The sequence below is a fragment of the Columba livia genome, chromosome 2 (assembly GCF_036013475.1).
Source record: "Columba livia isolate bColLiv1 breed racing homer chromosome 2, bColLiv1.pat.W.v2, whole genome shotgun sequence".
NCBI lineage: Eukaryota > Metazoa > Chordata > Aves > Columbiformes > Columbidae > Columba > Columba livia.
The window spans coordinates 47,666,332-47,687,992 of NC_088603.1; the positions used below are offsets into that span (position 1 = coordinate 47,666,332).

General features: G+C 38.7%; 1 protein-coding gene across 1 annotated transcript; it reads right to left on the reverse strand.

Moving 5' to 3' along the window:
- Positions 1-543: 543 nt before the first annotated feature.
- On the reverse strand, positions 544-21,633 carry EXOSC7 (exosome component 7). Its single transcript, XM_005510645.2, has 8 exons — positions 21,429-21,633; positions 20,377-20,478; positions 19,922-20,016; positions 14,032-14,197; positions 9,948-10,018; positions 5,174-5,297; positions 4,110-4,265; positions 544-679 (listed from the first exon to the last, which is right to left on the reverse strand). Exons 1-8 carry the CDS (start codon positions 21,483-21,485, stop codon positions 575-577), a joined length of 876 nt encoding a protein of 291 aa, XP_005510702.2. The 5' UTR covers positions 21,486-21,633; the 3' UTR covers positions 544-574.
- Positions 21,634-21,661: the final 28 nt, after the last annotated feature.

Below are 21,661 nucleotides of genomic sequence, written 5' to 3' on the forward strand. Positions count from 1 at the left end.
AAAGGTATAGGCAGAGCCCTAGTAAGCAAAGAAATCTCAGTTTAAAATATGACCTAGAAACTTCAGACCGTGTTGTATTTATAGTAAAATATAACCACATTTTATTCAAAGAAAAGTAAGATAATTTGAAGGAAGACTTCCAGAAACTGCTGTTCTCATCTGGCTGGTGAATAAAGAGAAGATTTAAGAGGCCCAAAGCCTGGCTTGTGCTGTACTGAGGACACCCCCATATATGCCCTACAACACAGCAGCTGCTCTGCAGAAGTGGAACACAGGCAAACAGAATTAAGTGGAACCTATACCAGTCACTCTTGAAAACAGACTCAAGCATCTCGCTGGCAATTGCATCGATTGCTGCTGGCGTGCCTCCTAGGTGTGGACAGCCACCCATATGGGCAGCATCTCAAATTTGCTTATTTGCATTTAACTGTAGCTTTCTTTAAGCTTAGCGACATTTTAAAAGCCTCTTAGCCAGAAGGGTAAAGGTACTGGAATAAAAAGCATCCTTTTTATATATACAAACTGACAAGATCGCACGATCAATTAAAAACAGTTTTGAACATTTAATAAAAACTCATCCTAGAAATCCAACTTTCTGCCGTGAGGTCCCCAGACGCTCTTCTTCATCCAAAATCTTCTGAAGGGCTATGTGCAATGACTTGCCCACTCTTTGTCCCGTCTGCAATGCAAAGAAAGCAAAACAAATCTGAGACATATGATTATTAACACGAAGACAACCCTCACGGATCACTTCCTTTTGACAAATATTTTCCCTTTAATGATTAATATACACCAGCTGATATAATGAAAACATGCTTTTAATTAAGAAAAATAACAGTTGTGGGAGTTCTATTTTAATTTGATTAAATTTTGGAAAAACGTACACATAAAGGCAGTGCTCTCATTCATCAGAGGAGCATTCCGTGATCATTAACACCAGATCTGTGCACCGCTTGATCACCCAATGCAAATTAATACACATCAGGCACGAGCACACATTCAAATTAGGCAGCATATGCAACACCAAGCGACATGCTAGCTGCCAGAGGACCAGAGATACTTAACCAGCAAAGCAGCCTACTATGAAGTTCAGTGAACTCTTGTGAATGTACTCGGAATTAGCAGACTGAATTTAGACCAGCTCAACACCCTGTCAGGTGGCCAGAGAAACCCAAAATGTACACTGGCTGCAACAACAAATCAGGCTGTGGGCACACTCTTCATTATGATGTGAAATTCTGTACTGTCCATGGACCTTAAGTGAGTTAACAGAAGATTTTCTTTACAGAAATAAACTCCAGCAATAGAAATCCACATAACAGCTTCTACTCTACCCACATGCACAATTGTACTGTGGAAACTGCAGGACAGAAAAACATTGGGCAATGCTGAAATAAAGATCTTAAGGTAGTGGTGCCTCTTAGAGCTTTCCCAGGTGTAGGAATGAGATAGGGACTCAGGAAAACAAGTTGATTCAATGTGAATCATGCTAAGCCATTTATTACAGAAACAAGTCTCCTTATATACGTAACTACATTCTAATCACGCGTCCACGCTCCAAGCATGGATTCGCTAAATGAGTATCGTGGGCTGTCCATGCTCTGGAGTCTCACTGATGATACGTCCGATGATTCACGCCACGCCAGGACCCCGGTGATTGAGGAACGCCCCTCTTTCTCACAGCAGATTCTGTTCTCAGCTTCTCCAAGAGGCCTTGAGATTCCTTTGAGCCTGACTAATTCAGCAACAAATCTTTATCTATCAAAACCCGTCCACACCCAGGGTTTTTTTAAATGACCTGAAATACTGACTCCATAAAAAGATGAAGAAAGCCCACCTGTCTCTGAAGTGCCAAAGGCAGTTTATATTAAACTGAGTTTATTAGCTCCTGACCTATGCAACAATCCTATGCCTGCCATACAACTGACCACAAAGCGCTTTCACCTGTTGATGACAACTGCCAACACCATAGGCACACAAATGTTAAAAAAAGATACATTTCTAATAGAAGAATTAGGTTACAGAATACAGCCCATAGTACCCAAAGGGAATATGGGAAGAGGTTTGATGCAGCAGGGTAGCTGTCAATCCTAGACAGTTTGAGTCCTGCTAAGTAAAAGGGGTCACACACAAGAATTGTTACAGCTCTGCACCGGGACAAAGATCACAGCAGCAGTCTGGGGTCCTGAGGGGTGATACACTTTGCACATTCTTCTCAAATGTAGGACAACATCACTCACACCAGGTCAAAGCGAATGGGAACTGTGCAGCGCTGTGGTATTGACACAACGCTCTTGCCACCTTATTCCTGCTTGTTTCTCTTATGGATCAGATCACAAACTCAGTAAAAAAAACAGCCTAATGCTGCTAGCTTCCCAGAACTTTCCCATGAAGCTGCCTTCCTAAGAGATATGTCCTAGGAACATCTGTTCTCTACCAGGCAGGGGAAGCTGAATGCACTGACCTGCAGCCAAATCATTAGGGAATGGAGGTGTCAAGCAAGGGTTATGCAGCTCCTCCACTGGACATTCCCAGGCCTTTTTGGGTTTTTTTGGTATCCTAATCAGGCTGCTGAGTTTGAGGCAGGGCCAAAGAGATAATCTCTGACATCCCTGAAAACATCTTGGTTTTTTTTCTCATCAGCTTTATCCCTCGCTCCTTCAAACTGCTCACCATTCAGGAGGGAAGACTTCTTCCAAAGCAAGTGAGAGACGGCACAAATCACCAGGCGATCAGCTTAGGCTTTTAACTCCTTGCAGCAACAAGCAGCTCAGTAAAGCTCTTAAGCAGAGTAGGATGGTTTGCAGATTTCCCGTTGTTACCTTCCATGTGCATCTCTGATTAGTGTTTAGATGAGCATAATACAATCCCCAGCACAGCTTTTGGGGGCAGGCTATACAACAGAACTGCAAAAACTGATTTTGTATTTAGAGCTCAATGTAAAGCAAAATCTGTGATCAAAATAGAGGCTCCCATCAAAGCTTTTTGCAGATAATTTACATGTGGGCCAGTTTCTACCATGAAGCTGTATCTAACCTAAGCACTCATCTCTTTGTAGCGGCCCTAGACCCAAAACCTCAAGCCTGACATTTAGTTAGAACTGGACTCAAAATTTACCAAGGAAGACACATCAGACATCCATAAGAAGTTTGGTTTCTTCAGGACACCAAGTTAGAGATGACCCCCCCTGCACATCTACAAAGATGGTAAGGGGGATAAGTGACCTCTTTGGATGCAAATAAAAAGCCTACCAGTACCACCAAGATTAGCACTTTGGATCAACATCATGAAACAGTGAAGTACCATATATACTCAGCATGTAATTTCCACTTGAGAGCAACTGTTTTCAAACTTGGCTCCAAGTTCCACATTCCTGACTACAGCCATGCTGAAATTAGTTCTGGATCTCTAGGAAACAGAGCCAGTTTGAAGTATTTAATTTTCATTCTGACTCCAAGTTCAAAACTCAGCTCTGTCTCACGTTCAAGGCCAAACCCAGGCAAGAGAATTTATACTGCAAAACAATTTTAAGAAGAGCCTGAAGAAAGGTTTAAAATGGAATTCTTACGTGGATGTGAACAACATCCAGATACTAGTATTTTCATGGAGTAAGGGCAGATCAGAAACCAAATGAAGGAGCAAAGAAAAACAACAGTAAGAAGAGTAAGCTTATAACAAAACAAATGAGCTGTGCTAGAAGAAAACATCTTGCACTAGCAATTCAAAATACCATCTCTACTTCTAAAGGGACTTTACCATGTTAGAAGTTTTGCTCTTTTGGTCTTTAAGGGAAACAATGAGAGAATTCTCTCTAAAAATGCTCTCAATGTTTATCAACTTAATATTTACTATCTTACAGCTGTGGGGTACTTCCCTGAAACAACTGTGAGTATCATACATTTCAGGCTTCTAAAGCTTTTAGATAACTTCCATTCATATTAGATTCTGTTTCAAAGGAACTGTTTGTGACCTTCAGCAAGCTCCCTTTGCACCTAATAAAAGCACCAAGATGTCTGCTCTTAAAGTCTTTACTGCAGCTTTTCATATACTGAAGTTTCAGTTCTTCCAGTATAATTCAGTATCATCATTAATGGCTCAAAACTCCTTACCTCCATCATTTCAAAAATACTCTCAGGATCAAGGCTGCCTTTCCCCATTTTCTTCATAGAAGTGAGGGCACCTTTACTGGTCACAGAAATAAGCAGGCTGGCCAAAGAACAGGCTTCTTCCTGAAGGGTAGCATCCACCACATGCCTGTATCCAATCTGTAAGTTAGTGACAAAACGACATATTAGTTTGCAGGTGTCTAAGCTCTTTACTAAGAAGTTAAACTGTGAGCTGTAGCTCTGTTGGCTATCTACAGCCTCCCATCCCAATATCATGTGACTGACTTGATAGCACAGTACTTAAACAGCTTCTGACCACAAATCATGAGTACCTACGTAATACAGGTGAGATAAGCATGTCACTACTCCACACTGTTTTACTCACTGACTATCCTTTCGTAATGAATCTCCAGATTCCCCTTTCCCCCCAACTCCAAGCACAGACTTTCCTCCCCCACTACACATCCTGGGACTTGGGTGAGCCCCCACTTCAGTGGTGGTCTTTATACTATTTATAAAAATTGCTTAAAAGACACGTCAGACAAAGTTCCAGGTAACTAAGCAAATCACTAACTCTTGCATTGGAAAATGCAGCATCCAGCAAATCAACTGCATTATTCGCAGGCTACATATGGAAAACAAAAACCTGTTGGAAAGGACAGTATTGCACCCATGAAAATACTCTTTGGGTTACTCCAGGCACATCACACAACCTCTGCACCTCACAACAATATCCATTTGTTTCAACACACTGAAGGATCTGCTGCTCTGGCTGTTGAGCAAGGAGTAAATGAAAAATAATAAGTCTTCTGCATGCAAGAAGATGCATTTTAAGAACGCATCAAGTAGAAATCCGCAAGTCAGAAGGTGAAAAAAAAACCAACAAAACAACCCTTTTTGATAAAAGTTCATCTTAATTAGGAGGCCAAGGATGAACAAATATATACATAGTGCACACTGACCACTTCTGTAACACAAGTTTTATCTCTAGGGAAAAAATTAATGTCAGGTGAAGTTAACAGAAACTGAAGTTTGTAGGCAGAAGGTCAGAAATTAGTCAGTCTTACTTTGCTTAATGTGACAATGCAGGGCACATCATCCACATTAAGTCGAATACAATCATAAGGGTCATCAGACAGCTCAATCTCTTTAGAGCCTTCTTCATCCTCCAGAATATGCACTTTGGGTATTCTGTGGAAACAAAACACGCAAAATCATTGACAGGACAACGAATACAGATGTCATACAGTCTCAACTCCAGGAAGTGCCCATTCCTCTAAATGAAGGTTTAGAAAAAAATCCAGAATGTTATCCAAGTATTAACAGCTCCTTTACTGAGACTAGGAAGAAAACATCAAGTGGGAAGATAATTAGGATAAGATCATCAAATTTACATTACTCAAACCATTAGAATTTGAACTTTTTTTTTTTTTTTTTTTTACACTAATATAAGTGGACAGATTCTTTGGTATTCGCACAATGCAATTCTGAGCAATTCTTTGTGCATCTGCCTGGACGTACAGGAGAGAAATTGGCAAAGCTGAATCCTTTTGTACTGTGGTTCTCAGTCTTGCAGACAAGAGTAAAGTCAGAATTACAGCAATTGCATTGCTTGGCAAAGCTGTGACATCAGTACCAAATACAAGTAGTAAAGCTGTTCAGGAAAGAATGACACCAACTAAGGAGACTTTGGGTAAAGGAAAAAGATGACATTAGTAAAATCCTCTCTCTTTAGCAAGATGGGAAGTTTGGCAAGATATTTTAATTCTTTAAGAAACCAGAAGACTACCATTCTAAGGACAGATATACAAAAGCAACAACCAGGGATAAAAACCCAGGCAGAAATCCAAGAAATATTTTATTCTCAGTTGTGAGTGATGGAGCCTCTAACAAATGAGCTAGACAGGCTCATTATCAGTGATGCATATACTGCATTTGTTATGCCACTTAATGGGAGTTTTACAGGATGATTTGACACAGCTTTCTTAGCACAATTTAGAAAGTAATTTAAAACAATTTAGCAGAAGATGGTATCTCAAGAAGCCAAAAACTTCAATGTCTTATACACCCTCATTTATCCAGGTGCCCACTAGGATGGAGTACTGACTGAGACACTTTGCTTTACAGGCCAGTAAAACCCACACATACCTCAACCACACTGCTCTCACTTTTACACATTTGCGGTTGAAAACAAAATATTTCAAGATGTCCCTAGAAAGCTAACTTCAGTAACCACGAGGAACGCAACCACAATCTGTTTGTATAGTAGCACTTTCACAGTAGCATTGTGTTTTATAACGAGACTCTGGAGGTTACATTCTTTTATGTATTCTGTACCAAATCTTTCTTAAAAGAGAGATGGAAACTGATTTAGTGCACTTTCCCCCCACCAATGCAAAGTGATTTTTGTTGTTCCCTGGAAGAATATTTTAGTTATTTGTGGCTAAGAGTCCTACACAGCTACACACTACAGCTAACTCTGCTTCAATGAGAACATATTCCCACCAAGAACATTGGCCTGAGCCAAGCTAAAACAAAAACTTTCAGTAAGCAGAACAACTGCGGTGTGTACTTTTTCCTGAAATTAAACTCAAAATGCTTTGCAGAGTTACATAACAACTCCTTGGAAATGCATCAAAGCTTGTTTTGAGGTTAAAAATATTCCATTAAAAATTGATGGAATAAAGTCACAAGAGGTGACTAAGCTCAAGCTACACAGGACAATTGACAGGACTGGACAACAGCCTAGACAAGAAGTGTATGTGCCAGAGCAGTGTTTAAAATGAAGGAAGATTTCAAGAAAATCTGTGAGATTGAGCAATTTTTAACTCCCTCCTAAACCAGCTATGAAACCAGAGCAATGTTTGGTCTGCAAAAAAAAGTTGCCAGAATTCATTCCTGAAAAATGCCTGCAAGGAGCTGTTTTGGCCAAGAACAGATGAGAGGTACAAATTAGAACCACTGCAGATGCAAAAAGACAGCTGAGCAGACACAAGCACCATAGTTGCATAAAAACGAGGAATATAGACAAAAATCAGGCAAAGAGAGTGTCGCACAAAGCACTGCCAGAAAACCGAAGGTTTCCTCTCCCAGCTTGTAAAGGTTTATCTTAAGAACTAGCTGTACGTGTTTACTTTGCAACTTTTATTTTTCTGTTTTAATTCCTGCAATTAATCAGGGCAGAAATCTGTACAGCAGGACTAAAGTCACATAATGAACAATGTTCTTTTCTTTGGGCTGCAGACTCAGATTTGACAACTGCGAAACCAGTTCTACCCTTGCAAGCAGACACCAATTCTTCCACTACCATGCTGCCCAGAAAAAAAAAAAGATGACAAAAAACCCCACAAAATTACATCCACAAACCTACTGTGTTATAAAATTCCTAGCTTTTGTAATTTGCCTAGTCTCTGTTGCTCAGCGGCAAGCAGGTACATTCCACAGAATCAAGTTTAACGTTTTATCTTGACATAATAGCTACCTGCACATTTTACAATATCTACACTGATCATGGAGAAATCCAGCCTTAAGCACCTTGGAGACATAGTTAATAAGAAAATTTGATATCTGCACATGATCTTGATACAGTTTTTAGAACATAATGAACAATACAAAACTTCAAGGACTATATGTTCCCCCTAAAACAGTCATATTGTCATTGTTCCATGCCTGAAGGGGATACAATGAGTCAGGTCAGACACGCAAAGAATTTAAATCCCGTAATTCTTGCACAAAATTCCTTAAGTTATGATTTTGCATTTATTCAGCCCTAAAGAAAAACTTGTCCACAGCATTACATAATGGTTAGAGAAAGATTTTAAGGATGAAGCCGAGGTATTCACATGGCCACCTGAACATTTAAAAATCTGTAGCTTCAAAGAAAAAACAGCAGCTTGAGGTCCCTGCTCTTGGTTCCGAGGCTGCAGCCAAGGCTGACAAAGGTCCAAAAACACTTATAACAAAAACCTGGTTGTAAACAGATTATGAAAGGCAAGACAGACTCAAAGAGGGACACACATGTCAAGCAAAGTTCAGAACACTTAATCTGAAATGATCTTCAAATTGACATCTTGTCTTGCTGAGACAATAATATTTTACGGAGAACAGGCAGCTACTGTAAACAACCTTGTGTCAATCCAAAGATCAGTTAGTAGGTACCAACAGAAAGGGAGAGGAACAGTGGACAAGGACAACAGGTTTTCACTTTTTCACCTTTTGACTTCCTGAGCTTGTATGAGATTAGATATACTAGTGTTCCCTGCTCAGGTCAATAGACAGGATTTTCACAAGTCAAAAAATCAACAGGCTCTGCATTATGTCATACTGTACCACATTTTGATTTGATATTTGCCTTCCACAAGACTGTGGATGCTTGGTCACAGGTTAAAGATTCTATGAAAGATACAGTTTTCAGAAGAATAAAAATAAAGCAGAATCATTAAAACATACTCTCCATGTTGCCAATGTTCCCAAAGCAACAGATTATCTTTTTTATTATTTATTTATTATAATTACTTTTTACATGATCTTCTCTCTTTATTCAGAACTAAGATTCTGATTGAAATAAGAGAAAATACCTAGTTATCTTGTAAATAAAGAATGTGCTTTGGATCTGCCAAACAACTCACATGAGAGCAACTCTTTAAAATATAATAGATGACTTTTGCATCCTGGCAGCTCACACACAGAGACACAGGTATTTCTTCCCTTTAGTGTCCTGTCAATTCTTTTGTGAGCTGTTACATTTGTGACAGTATTTCTTAATGATACAAAAACTATCTACTATTAAAAGTTACTGTTGAGAACTTGATTAACACGGGCAATTTCTCAGCAATATATACAAGTTGTAGTCTTTTATGGATTCTCCCCTTATCCTCTTCTGAAGTGTTTATATCCTGATACACCATCTGTCTTCAAAAGCATGTTTTCTTCTTTTTCTTGCATGTACTTTTCCAGCTCTAGCACTGTCCCTGACGGGTAAGCCAGAACTATGCCAGTGACTTCAGCAGATCTCTAATTTACAGCTGAAGAACAACCTGAAATTCACTTTCAAAATAATTATGCTTGTAAGAGTCTAACTTTTGCACCTCTTCCAGCTATTTCTGCTATGTAAGTTTTTTAGCAAAGCCATTCACTAGTTCTTTTCTCTAGGGTGCTACAAAACTCTGTATTCTCTTTCATCTATAGATAAAAACAATAGAAAAAATATTATTGAATGTTATCATCCAAACACACACAGATCACTTGCGTCACTCATTCTGCTCAATTTTGCTCTTCCATTCTTTGAATTAAAACACATGGGACGAAGTTCTTTTAAAGACACATCATTTCCCCCTCCCCACAATCTCTCACCACCATTTTTTCCTCTTAGTTTTAAAAACAACTCTAGACTAACAGTTAATGAGAAAGAGCATCAGAAGTGGGAAGTCAGGGCTAGTAACAAACCAGTAGTCACACTGACAAAGCGCTGCTTATTCAGGAGCATCACACATCAGTGAATACTACTTATTTTAAACCCACAAGGCATCAACACTAAGGCCTCCTCTACTTGCAACAAAACCATAGGGTCAAGATGATTTTTTCTTGTTCTGGCTACAGAACAGAAGTTATATTGTGAGCCTGATTGTGCATATAATGCAATATGACAATTACTAGAAACTGAATTAAAGTCCTTAGTTCATGTTGCTTGCATGCAACAGGACTGACTTGTATCTGAATGCAAATTGCCTTTGTTATTTCATATTTAAATAATTACGCATTAAAAATGCTTAGCTCACAGAGAATACTTCTCTTCCACTTTCATGCCACTTCCACTCATGTGAAATACGATCTGTGCTTTACCTTGTGTTAAAGAGAGCTGCCTTCACTGCAATAGAGATTGCATCAAACAGGTTCCCACCACATTCCAATAACTGGGGAAGAAAAAGAGAATCTCTTTAAAAGAAAATCAGGCTAGTGCCTTTAAACCAAGTATTTTACTTAAAACCTACTTGAAAAGGCACAAAATTAAGAACCAGAACAGGTTTTTAAAAAACAAAGTTGTCTTTAAGGTCTATATACGAAAAGAAACAACAGATAGGAAATTAAGATTTTAGCTAACTGTATTATACATACAAACTAGAAGAGTTAATGCACTTCATAATAAAATTAACGATAAAATTTAATAACAGAAGCTGAAATGAAACCACTGCTGTTCTTGCTCTTCTTGCAATAAGGCACTGAACTAGATTATGACCAGAATACTTTTGATAAACTCACCATATTCATTCTTTAATGTTAAACAAGCCAATCCTTTTTCTAGACTTTATTTCAAAGAGGAGTGATTTTTAAATATCAGCTGGACAAACCCAAGTGGTAGAATTGTTTCCAAAAAAGCAATGCAAATTGTCACTCAGAACACGGTATGAAAAGCTACTTCTAGAAGGGATAGTTATTAAGGCACATCATGATTTATTTTCTATTCTTTATGGAAAAAGAGTCACTGGCAGCTTTGTCTTGTAGCTGAAAAGAATCTAAGGAAATCCTGATATCAAAGTCTGCTTATTGCTAACACTATAATTTGAATTAAAGTGTGTGGAAGTGGGTCTAGCTTAGTTTCTTCCCATGAAGCTCAGGAGAACAGCACTGCATACTATATAAAAAGGCAGGGTTCCCATAACCACTAATACTTTCCACAGGCTGACAGACAACCCAAAGATGTACTCGGCCACAATCCAGTGTTACTTCTCTGATAAGCTCCGCTCTGAGCTGCCAGTACTATTCGATGAACACACGCATCCCCAGCAAGTATTTGAAACTACTTCAGCAAGAACATATGGGTGCCTCTCCATTACATCAATCCATGCTGCATGAGAGCAAAACAAGTTTTGCAATATTGATTGTTCTTCAAAATCTATTTAAGAATGAGATAAACTCCTGTACTGAGAAGAAATCATAAATCGCATTATGGAAAGACAGTTTATTTTTATGAAGACAGACTGAATTGTGTAAAAAGAATGGCAAAAAGTTGGGATCGAAAACTAAATAAAAAAGCGATCCAATTATTTCTTTGCAAACAGCTGCTGGATACAGAGAGGTTAACTTGTCACTTTCCGTCATTATTTGATTTTACTGGATAACACAATAAGCCCCACAATATCTTTGTTATTAAAACACAATAATAGGATGTGCCTGTGCTGTTGCAAACCTCATGCTCAGGCTGCTCTTCTAAAGCCTCCTCTCTGTTACAGTGGCACCTACAGGCCAGGAGCACAGCCTGTATCAAGCATGGTACGACAACTCCTCCAAAAAGAAACGAACACTCTCTTCTCAGCTGAAGCACCTTCTTTAGAGATTCCTCACAATTTTTTTTTTTCAAGGACTAAGAAAGTCCGCACAACTGTTATTCAAAGAAAGGACAGATTTCTAAGTAGTCTGGTTTGGTTTTGGGTTTTTTTTCCAAACTGGGGGGAATCGAAGAGATGAGGAAATCCTCTGAGGGATGCTCAGTAGTGAATTCCTAAAATTTCAGCAGAACCTCATGCACACTTTGATTCTCCTGGCTCAGCACTGCAGGCTGCTGGGGCAAATTATGTGGAAAAGACTATACATGTATCAAAAACACTCTCAAAAATGCTTAAAGGCTTATTTCTTACACTGATGACTTAGAAGGGGAAAGAAATAGAGAGAAAGACAGAGATGGTGAGAACAAGCTTATAGTTTTGCAGAACCGTGTATCTCCGCGTTAATGAGCTACTCCTTGGAAGCTGAACACCTATTATTAAGAAAGAACGCATGTATTTTGCAAGGTCAAGGTTCTTGACTTTTGATACATATCTACGTGTGCCATTTGTCTGCATCTTTCTAGTATGTATAGTTAAACTTATGTTGCATATCTCAAATTTTGTTTACACATAGGAGCTGAATATAGAGGCTTTGATCAAAGTGTGAAGAGCTAAAATAAATTGCAATGGAGCACCTCCAGGTTCATAACCTTGTCTTTCAGAATGCGACACTTGAAAACAAGTACCTTCCCACTTGACCACAAGGTACCAGTAGTTTCAGACTTAGGACAGATTTAAGGCTTATTTTCCCTCCAACTTAATTACGCAACACAAACACTAATGTGAACGATTTCCAGGAATTCTGAAGGAAAACATAATGCAAAGGACTCTCAATAAGCATTGTTATTGTATTCAGAATCTGCATCCCTCAAATAATGAATAATATGACTTGTATTAGCACAAGCATAATACCTCCACCATGTACTGTTAAAACAGAGCTTTATAGGAATGATTAGGCAAGAGCAGCTTCAAGAAAACCTGCAGGTATCAAGAGCCTACATCAAATATAAACTCACTTGTGATATGTATGTCTTGTGTTTAGAAGAGGAAATAGTACAAGTACCTTGAAAGTGTGAAAATAGAGGTCTGGTGTGGGAAAAAAAAAAAAAAGAAGCAGGGGGGAACAGAACAAAGAGACAAATGTTCACAGTATCTTGTCCCAATCATACCAGCAGCTCTTCAATGGCTCACACACTAAATCCCTGTAGAATATGACATGAAAAGGACTCATCAAGTTTAGAGTCCTACTTATGAACCTACAACAGATTCAAATGTGAAATGTGTCACATAGCGTAGATCTTGATATTCAAAATTCTGATCCAACTAGTAGCAGAAAAATACCCAGGCTGATCTTCTCTGTAGCTGGGACAATCAACAAATTCGCCCAGGAAGCATCAAATCATGACCACTTAAACCTCATACAAAAGCTATGCAGCAGTCAGCTTTATGGAAGTCTTTGTTTGTGCAGTGTTTATGCAATGTTAAGCAGTACATTGCTTAAATAAGCACAGCATTTAATATTCTGTACCTCTGCATGTAATTACCTAGTAACTAAAGGCCTCAGTTTGAGTTCTATTAAACTATGTCAAACTCCAATAAGCTGGTGAATAGGACTGTTAAAGCACTCAGCAGTGGTACAAATTTCATCATTCTGTATGTGGACTAAGTCACAGTATGTTCCATACCTACTATAATTAGGCTAATGGTACTGCTTTTTAAACACCTAATGGACTAATTTTCACATTTATTTAGGTCTTAGCCTGAATGTTCCCATTTTGTTTATCAAAACCCTGTATTTATTTTTTTTTGCGATACAGCTTAACATTTTGCAAATCATTTCATAGACATTAATGGATTCCTGTGAGTAAGATCCCTCAGCATATTTTTAGAAACAGATTTGACAAATAGAAATGCAACTCTGGACCAATAAGAACAGGAAATAATGCTCAGGAGAGTCTGACTTGCAGACTTCTGTTAAATTCCCATGACAGAGTGCTTTAAATACAGCATAGTTTAGAAACGGAGCAGCTACATGCACAAGACTTACATGCATAAAATTCAGTTTCCACTTTTTAAGGGGAACAAATATTCAGTTTCTCTTCTACATTCAATACATGTATACAGTTTTCATCAAAAAGTGCCTAAGCCCGAAGTAACGCTTGCCAGAAAAGTTTCTATTTTACTTTACTGAATTAGTACTGATAATAGTGGTTGGCTACGTTAGGGCTAACAAACACCCATGCTAACTTACGTTCATTAGAATTATACATTTCCTGTTACATCTAGCTTGGAGAAAAGTTGTGCCTTCTTTAGTGGCAATTTCCTTGTCAGTATAAGGTCACTGACTTGTCTAAGACAGATTTGGTTTATTAAGTGTTTTCTGAGCTCTGCAGTAGAGCAGTGGCATCAAGAAGAGTAGAAAAAGGGCAAGATGGAAGTTGTGATTAACTGTTATAGGCAGATTCACAAGAAAATGGCCATCCATGCTGTGACGCATTATATCACATTATGAGAAACATTCTTTATATGAAAACACACATGGTTATGCTAAGTCAGTGCTCTGAAAAACCTCCTTGAATGTTAGTTTTAATTTCCTTACTTACCAATACATCAACATAGATGACCCAGCAGTGTTCTCTGGGATTAATACAAAGTGATTTTAAGTCTACACTGCTCTCGCTGCTAAATACTCTGTAGAGAGTGTTTGCTATCTCTGTGCCAAGCTCTTCTCCTCCACGGCCTTCAAATTCAGGAGTAGCATTTGCAGAACTAGATAAAGAAAGAAAAAATACTTTCACTTCTGCAGCAGCCAATACCCAAAGAACATTTCTTAAATACAAAGCATTAGAAATATCTAAGGATTTATATTTACGAGAATAAGCTTCCTGTCTGGCGAAGAAATTATTTCCACTTTGCATAGTAAAATGTCTTAATGAATATACTATATCTACAATTTGCAACAAGCAGCTCTGATACTAATTAAATTCCACTACTATGTTCAGTATCCAAGTTACAATCTTAAAGTTGGTGAATTCTTTCAAGGATTATTTCTTAAGCTGTCTCATGTTCTATCATCTCAACCCTTTCAAAAATAAAAAAAAGGAGAGAAATCTGTACTAAGTTCAGAACAGCTAACAAGACAGCCTGTTAGAGTCGAATGTTAAATTCCTAAGATAAGAGAGTGGCTAAGAAAAGATGTGACAATATGACAAGTAGAATACGCTTTTTGTTTTCCCTAAAGTGACATGACTGACTGACCTTAATTGCTAATTTCTTTTCTGACTGTACTCTCTGCTATCAAGCCACTTACAGAGAGCAGCTCATTATTTTCAGCAACTGCAGCTTATGGAGAACAGCAACTAAAGAACATTTTTTTACCAGACGGGATCTGACCAAAGTGTGTGGTCTTCATTACCCTGATTCCAATGTAATAGACTTTGTTTATGATCAGTCAAGCAAGAAAGTCCTTGAGTGCTGGGACCTTGTACACAGCTAAGATCATTCTAACAAGAAAAGAAAACACAGAAAACACACCTACCAAAAAAAAAAACCGAACACCAAAACCACACACAAAATCCCCACAAAACTACACCACACTCCCCCAAAATAACACGTCCAAGTCACAATGAAATAGAGCAGAAATGTCCAGAGATGCATACACAGAAAAATAACAAACAAATATTCTGAATGCAACCTCTGGTTTATAGACAGGGCAAGAGCATTCTCAAGCAGTGGACCAGTGGCACGCATTGCAGATCTTGTTTTAAATAAACTCTCCCAAATAAATGTGTTATTACAGAACACAGGAAAGAGGTGGTTCCACAGAAGCAGTTCAATATGTTCAAAAACTATAATAGCAAAGCCTTCTATTCTCCTGGCTGGGCACCTCACAGTGCCACTTTCTCATGTATGTTTTGTGTTCATATGATAATACAAACTCTTAGCTCTTCCAACAGGAACACCACAGAAATGCAAACACACAGCTGAAAAAGTCTTGGAATACAACCCCTTCACCTTTAAAAAACAACAACGGAAGATCCACATTATCTAGGTATGAATTAAATCATCAAGTTAGCTGTACCAACAAGGCTGCAACACCTGTGAGGAATTCTCCCAACTTGTTCTTTTGCAGAACTGACGAAAACTCAGAATGCCAGGAAGAGCTACTGAACTTTACATAAGTTATTTGCTGCCTCTATAAACAGACAGGACTATGCATGCTTAAAAAAATAAATTACTGACAATCAAGCAGTGACCTATGCTTCCACACTACATTTGCCACTTGAAAAAGTGCCGCAAGAGTGACATAATATTATTTGCAGTTGCGTTAGTATTAGACACCAATTTTATAAGATAGGACCATATATAAGTATAACTTAATCCTGGAAATATGGTGACTCAGGCCTTTAGGTTATATTAAACAAGCACTTATCCATGGAAGCAGCTTTCATGCAACTAGATAATTCAATTTAAACCATTCTGTTTAAAGTATGGTTATGCAAGCATAATGATTCCTGAGATAAGTTGAAAACAATTATAGAAGTCTTGGTCTATGCCTCATTATTATTTCTAAACACGAAGTTCTATCAAATGTTCTAAGTTTTAATTATAAATGGCCTCTTTCTTTGACAGAGAGTAAGAAGAATGTCACACTCAGAGTATTATTGCAAGTTTCACTGCACCTTAATTCCGCTATTATTCAATTCCTTGCAATCAAAGTGAAATAAAGAAGTAATGATAACAGGATACTATTTGGTACAAACTGCCATCCAACACTCAGACTATCGGAGCAATTTAAAATTAAAAAAGCATTGTCTAGCACACTAATAAAAGAAAATGCCAAAAAGCTTGTTTTATGGAGTACAGAAAGAACTTCTTAGTGGCCAAGTAGAAGACAGTTTCTAGTCCTGAACAAAATGTAATTTTAAAGACTTTGAAAACCATTTCAGTGTCACATTGCATAACCGTCAAGACTCCTAAAGCATAATGATGTTTCTGTCACAGATCTCTTCTTTCAAAACCCTTGGTGTTACCAGCCAAAGGCTTTCCCTCACAGTAGTTAAGTACTTCTCATCCGTTTCTCAGACCATTAATATATTATAACTTACAACATAAGTAATCGTAACCGAGATAAAACAATTAATTAAACAAACGCTTACAACTATTTTCATGCTTTACCAGAGCTTAATTATACTGAGGATACTCTTCACTTGAAGTCATATTTACTTCAAGCAACCAATACCAGATTTCTATTCTTGCACCAAAAGAAGCATACAACCATTTGAAACAAGAAGTCAAATTCACTGTTTTAGAACCAGCAGTAAGTTAACTACCTCACTAATATCCCAGAGAACAGTCCAAAGATACCACTTTTACAATATATGTGAACTGCCAAGGCAGTTCCAGAAATAGACAGACCCGAATTCAGGTCCAGATGGTGTCTAACTGTTAATATGATGATGATGATATTCAAGCTCATGATCCTACAAAGAACTGGGCTAACATGGTTTTGGATTTAGTGTAGTCAAACTGGTAACTCTGCCAACATGGATTTACCGATTCAGGTCTTTGCCTGGTCAAGGACTGTCACTGCACTTCACATCTGAAAAGAACATCTGCTTATAGAGTTTGAAATACTTTTTAGTCAAGCATCAGATGGTGGTGTTCTCTCAAAACTGAGCTCAAGCCCATCCAGCAGAGACAACACATATTTAATGGAGGAAGCACCCTAAAAATGTAAAGACATTTCATTCCTTCAAAACTCATCAGTTTGCCTCTACATAGAACAGGTGCCACAATAATGGATTTATAGTAGGAGAGAGGAGAGGAGAGGAGAGGGGAGGAGAGGAGGAAGGGTTCCTTTCTTGCAGCCACCATTCAAGTGATACCTTCAGTGACTGCACCGAAATTCAAGTTAGCATTTTCCACACAAAACACAATGGAACAATACCTGAGGATCACCTAAACAGCATGCTGATGTGGCTGTTCTGCAATACTGTCAACTCTTATGATTTGGAGAATTGCTTTCTGTCTATAATATTAAGATCCTAACTGATCCAGACTCACGTGCAGGCATCACACATAGGCTCAGTCTCTCAGCTGGAATAAAAGCATGTCTGGCCTTCAAAGTGGAGGAACAGATGGCCAGACGTGGACAAATATATGCCTTAGCTTTCCTAGTTCCACAAACAAAATCTAATGCATTCAAGGAATTCAGATGTCTGCCTTTTCTTTTTTCGTTATTTCTTACACTTTGAAAATGCTAAATCTTTGCTTCAGTGAAAAGCCAAAAGAACCCCTAAAAAGTCAGTATTAGAACAGCCCCAAAACCCAAACATGATTAAAGCAGACACAGCAGCCTTTCAACATCAATGGCCAGGATGACTGTCTTCTCCAGTGCTACTGGGCAGTAATGACATCACCTAGGATGTGGACTTGCTCTATGTTGACTAATTTCTAGTATCACAAATTAGTGTCCCCAAAATAATCTCTTCCAGAGATTTGCATTAAAGTCTGTCTCAAAATGGGACTAAATGTGCTTCTCAGATTTTAGGTTCGGGATTCAGAGCAGAATAAAAAGAGATAGCACTTTGGGGCAGCGAATTACATACATGATTGAGCAAGTGATTATTTTCAGCAGTACAAGAAACCTTGAAAGTTTCAGGAAATAAGCATTTTAAGATAGCACACACTGCAGTCTTGAGTTTTTATCATTAGTTCGAACAATATAAAAGCCAAGCAGAACACAGAGGATGTGCAGCGTACCAAAATATGCTCCCTTACTACCACCCAGTGGCAGCCTGGAAAAGCATCAGAGTACTGACAGCATCTCATATCCCTCTACAGACAACAAGCTGCCTCCACTTTGCATTTTGTCTTCTGCATCTTTCTGGAGGCTAGATGGTACAAGCACGGGAGAAGTGACTACCCTTCTACAAAATTTAGGCTTTTGGTCTGTGTTGTCACAGAAAATAAAGATTATTTATTTCTAGAACTGACAAGATCCACCTTGCACAACATTGCTGCACATCTCCCTCCCAACTTCTTATGAAGTAGAGATTAACAGTTAGGAAATGCAACCGAACATTCATCTAATGAGTTGAAGTTTTTCTAAAATTGATTTACATATGAAAGAAGCGTCACAGAATTAGCAACAACCCCACAGACCATTCGTTTTAGTAAGGAAATATCCTGCTGTCAATGGACTTTCTTCATATAAAAACCACCAGAACAAAGCAGGTACTATTTAGGATATTTCATACATGAGTTTTATAAAGCAGTCAAGCTCAGATGCCCTCTAACAGCATGACCACATTTGAGAACATCATCTTCCTGTCTGATATTTTTTGAACAGAAATCATAAACCATTAATTCATAGGTGAGTCCTTCCTCCTACAAAACCTAAGCTTCCCGAGTTAACTAGTATATTGTTGTGTATAGAGACAGTCTTAGAAAAGGCTGCATAATATGAGAGATAGAAATGTTAAGGCAGATATAGCAAGTCAGGTCAGACAGATTATCAGATATACAGTAGCTCTCATGCCTTAGCTTTACTAATGGTTTAATTGGTTTAATATCAGAGACGCAAGATTTATTGCTTTTAATAAGAATCACATGCAAAACAGCTAACTTGACAGTGCCAAGGCTTTTGCAAGAGTTTCCCAAAGCACATTATTTCAAAATGAACAGTTCTAGGAAGTCTGCAAGATATAGGTACTGTAGTTTCAGACAACAGTCTGGAATAACATTGAGATGTCTCTGTGCTACCTCTGAGCAATGTGAAAACAAGAGCTCTCAATTTTCTTCTCGCTTCCTTCAAAATTAAAGCACTATGAAGACTGTAAGGATAAGCAATAGTCCATTTGCAGCACAAAGCCAGGAATAAGACTAAAAATAAATACCAAATTAGTTAACAAATGAAATACTGATTCACTGATAAATATGATAACTATATTTTCTAATTAACTTTTGCATCTGAAGTTTACAGTGAGAATGTTGTTTTTCTAAACAGTTTTGTACAAAACACACTTTGAACTTGTTACACTGCTTTCTAAGACTAAGAAAGCAAAATCCTTTAAGTGCAGTTAGAGTACAATCTGTATCAGTAATTATTTTCTTCTGGAATTCTTCATTTTTGAAAGAGATTTTTTCTATTCTATCACTGTAAAAAAGACAAATAACATTATAGTCAAGAAATCATCTGTAACTGAACCATTAGTCTTTTCCAACTGCACTGAGGCTATGCAATTTGTGATTTTTTTTAACCCTTTCATTCTTTAACTTCTCTTGTTTTGCTTATTTTGAGTCTGCAGAACCAGCAGAAAGTTTCTGAACATTCATCATTATTGAAACAGTAAAGTAATTAGTTTCTAGTACTCAGACCATGACGGGAGGTTAGTAGAATGAAGGTACAAACTTCAGAAGAATGGTAAGATCTGATTAGTCATTTATTCCAAATATTAGATTTATTTCCTTCTCTCCTGTTATACTAACCAGTCAACAAAGAATTCCAGGTAACCTTCATCTGGTTTCTCCAACTTTGGTGTCCCCATTTCAGCTTTTACACCTACCAGGATATCAGTGTGTCCCTGTTAAAACAGAAATATATCACACAGTTTTGCTTTACTCTAGAGGAACAGAATTATTTTTACAGCGATTAGGCACAAGAGCAATTTCATTTTTTAAAGATTAAATGGTAGAGTAGTTCAGGCTGAAGGCTTTCCAGGTACCTGACAGTAAATCTAGCTCAATTAGATTAAGCCGGCCTGAATGAAGGACATATTCTGTCATTATTTCCTTAACCAACAGTTTCAGTTAGTGCTGTATATATGCACATTTTATTATACACGCAAACCCATCTACAAATAGCCCCAGCTTATCTTAAAACTAGTCTCATAAACCCAGAAATCTCATCTGCAAGGCACATGACCCCGAAGAAAATTACCAACCAGCTTTACTCTTGCAGATCCACTTGTGTTTGATACAACATCTGTTTCTACTTCTGCACATCTGTAGTCTTCACAGCCACGACCATCTACACGAAGGTCCTCCTAAGAACACCAATCAAGATACTGTGCTTAAGGGAATCAGTAAAAGTAAAAAAAGAAACTGTGACTTTAAATTTTCCTTTTCCTATGCCAAACACAGCAGTAAAATTAACATAAAAGCAACAGCTCCCAGTTTCATCACTAACTTTTACTTAAGAGTACAACAGAACCAACTTCTCTTTTCCATTCACCTCTCATTTATCTACAGCTTGCAACACCTTCCTGTAGACAGACCTGAACTGCAGTACTTCCATCCTGCTTCAACAGAAAGCTTCAGACTAAAAAAGTGCAAAGGTCTTGGCTTTAGAAGGTACTTTACCTGACACGACACTGGTCTTTCTTGGGATACTCAAGTTCTGCACTTTTATATAAGCAATTAGGACCCAGAAGAGAAAAACAAGCCACCAGCCTTCCAAGTGCTTTCATCTGTTTGTATTTCAGAAACAGATATTACGTGCCCTATGCAGCTCATTCCCATAAAAATACTTTTCTTTGGTGTGAAATACAGTTTCTGTACTTTGCAAAGTACAGTCCTTTTATCTTTGGCATTTCTCCCCACCCGTCCTTCCCTTTTCCTCCTTGGGCCACTCTCTGTTCCTTGGCTAAGTGACACGCTAAAGCTCTATACAAGGGCAAAAACTTGATAAAGAAGGGAAAAAAGGGAAAGAGATGGACAAGAAATGGAAAAAACAAACTAACGTCTTGTTCTCACTATGCTTCGATGCTCACTCCGAGATTTCCCCCGCAGACATAACCTAATGGACAGCTCCCACCCCCCATCCAATAACCCGTTCCCGCCCCACACCTGCTCACAGGGAGCAAGCCCGGGAGGCGGGGAAGGGCCCTGCACCACTCCTCACGGGACAGAGCTATTACCGGCCACAGGCACGGCCGCCCTGGACTATCGAGACCTCCGACAAGATGCCCCCCGCACTGTCCCCCGCTGCCGCTACCTGGACGCCATGCACGATATAGAGCTTCTCCGCTTCACTCAGCACCACGGACGCCATGCCGCCTCCCGGCTCGCGCTTTTCTGCTTCCGGCTCTCGGCGCCCTTCCGCTTCCGGAGCCCCCTTCCGGCGCCGCCGCCGCTACTGGCAACGGCCGCCACTACGCCCAGCGAGAGCGCGCGGGAACGTGACGCCCGGCGGGGGCGGGCCCCGCGCCTGCGCAACTGCTCCCCGCC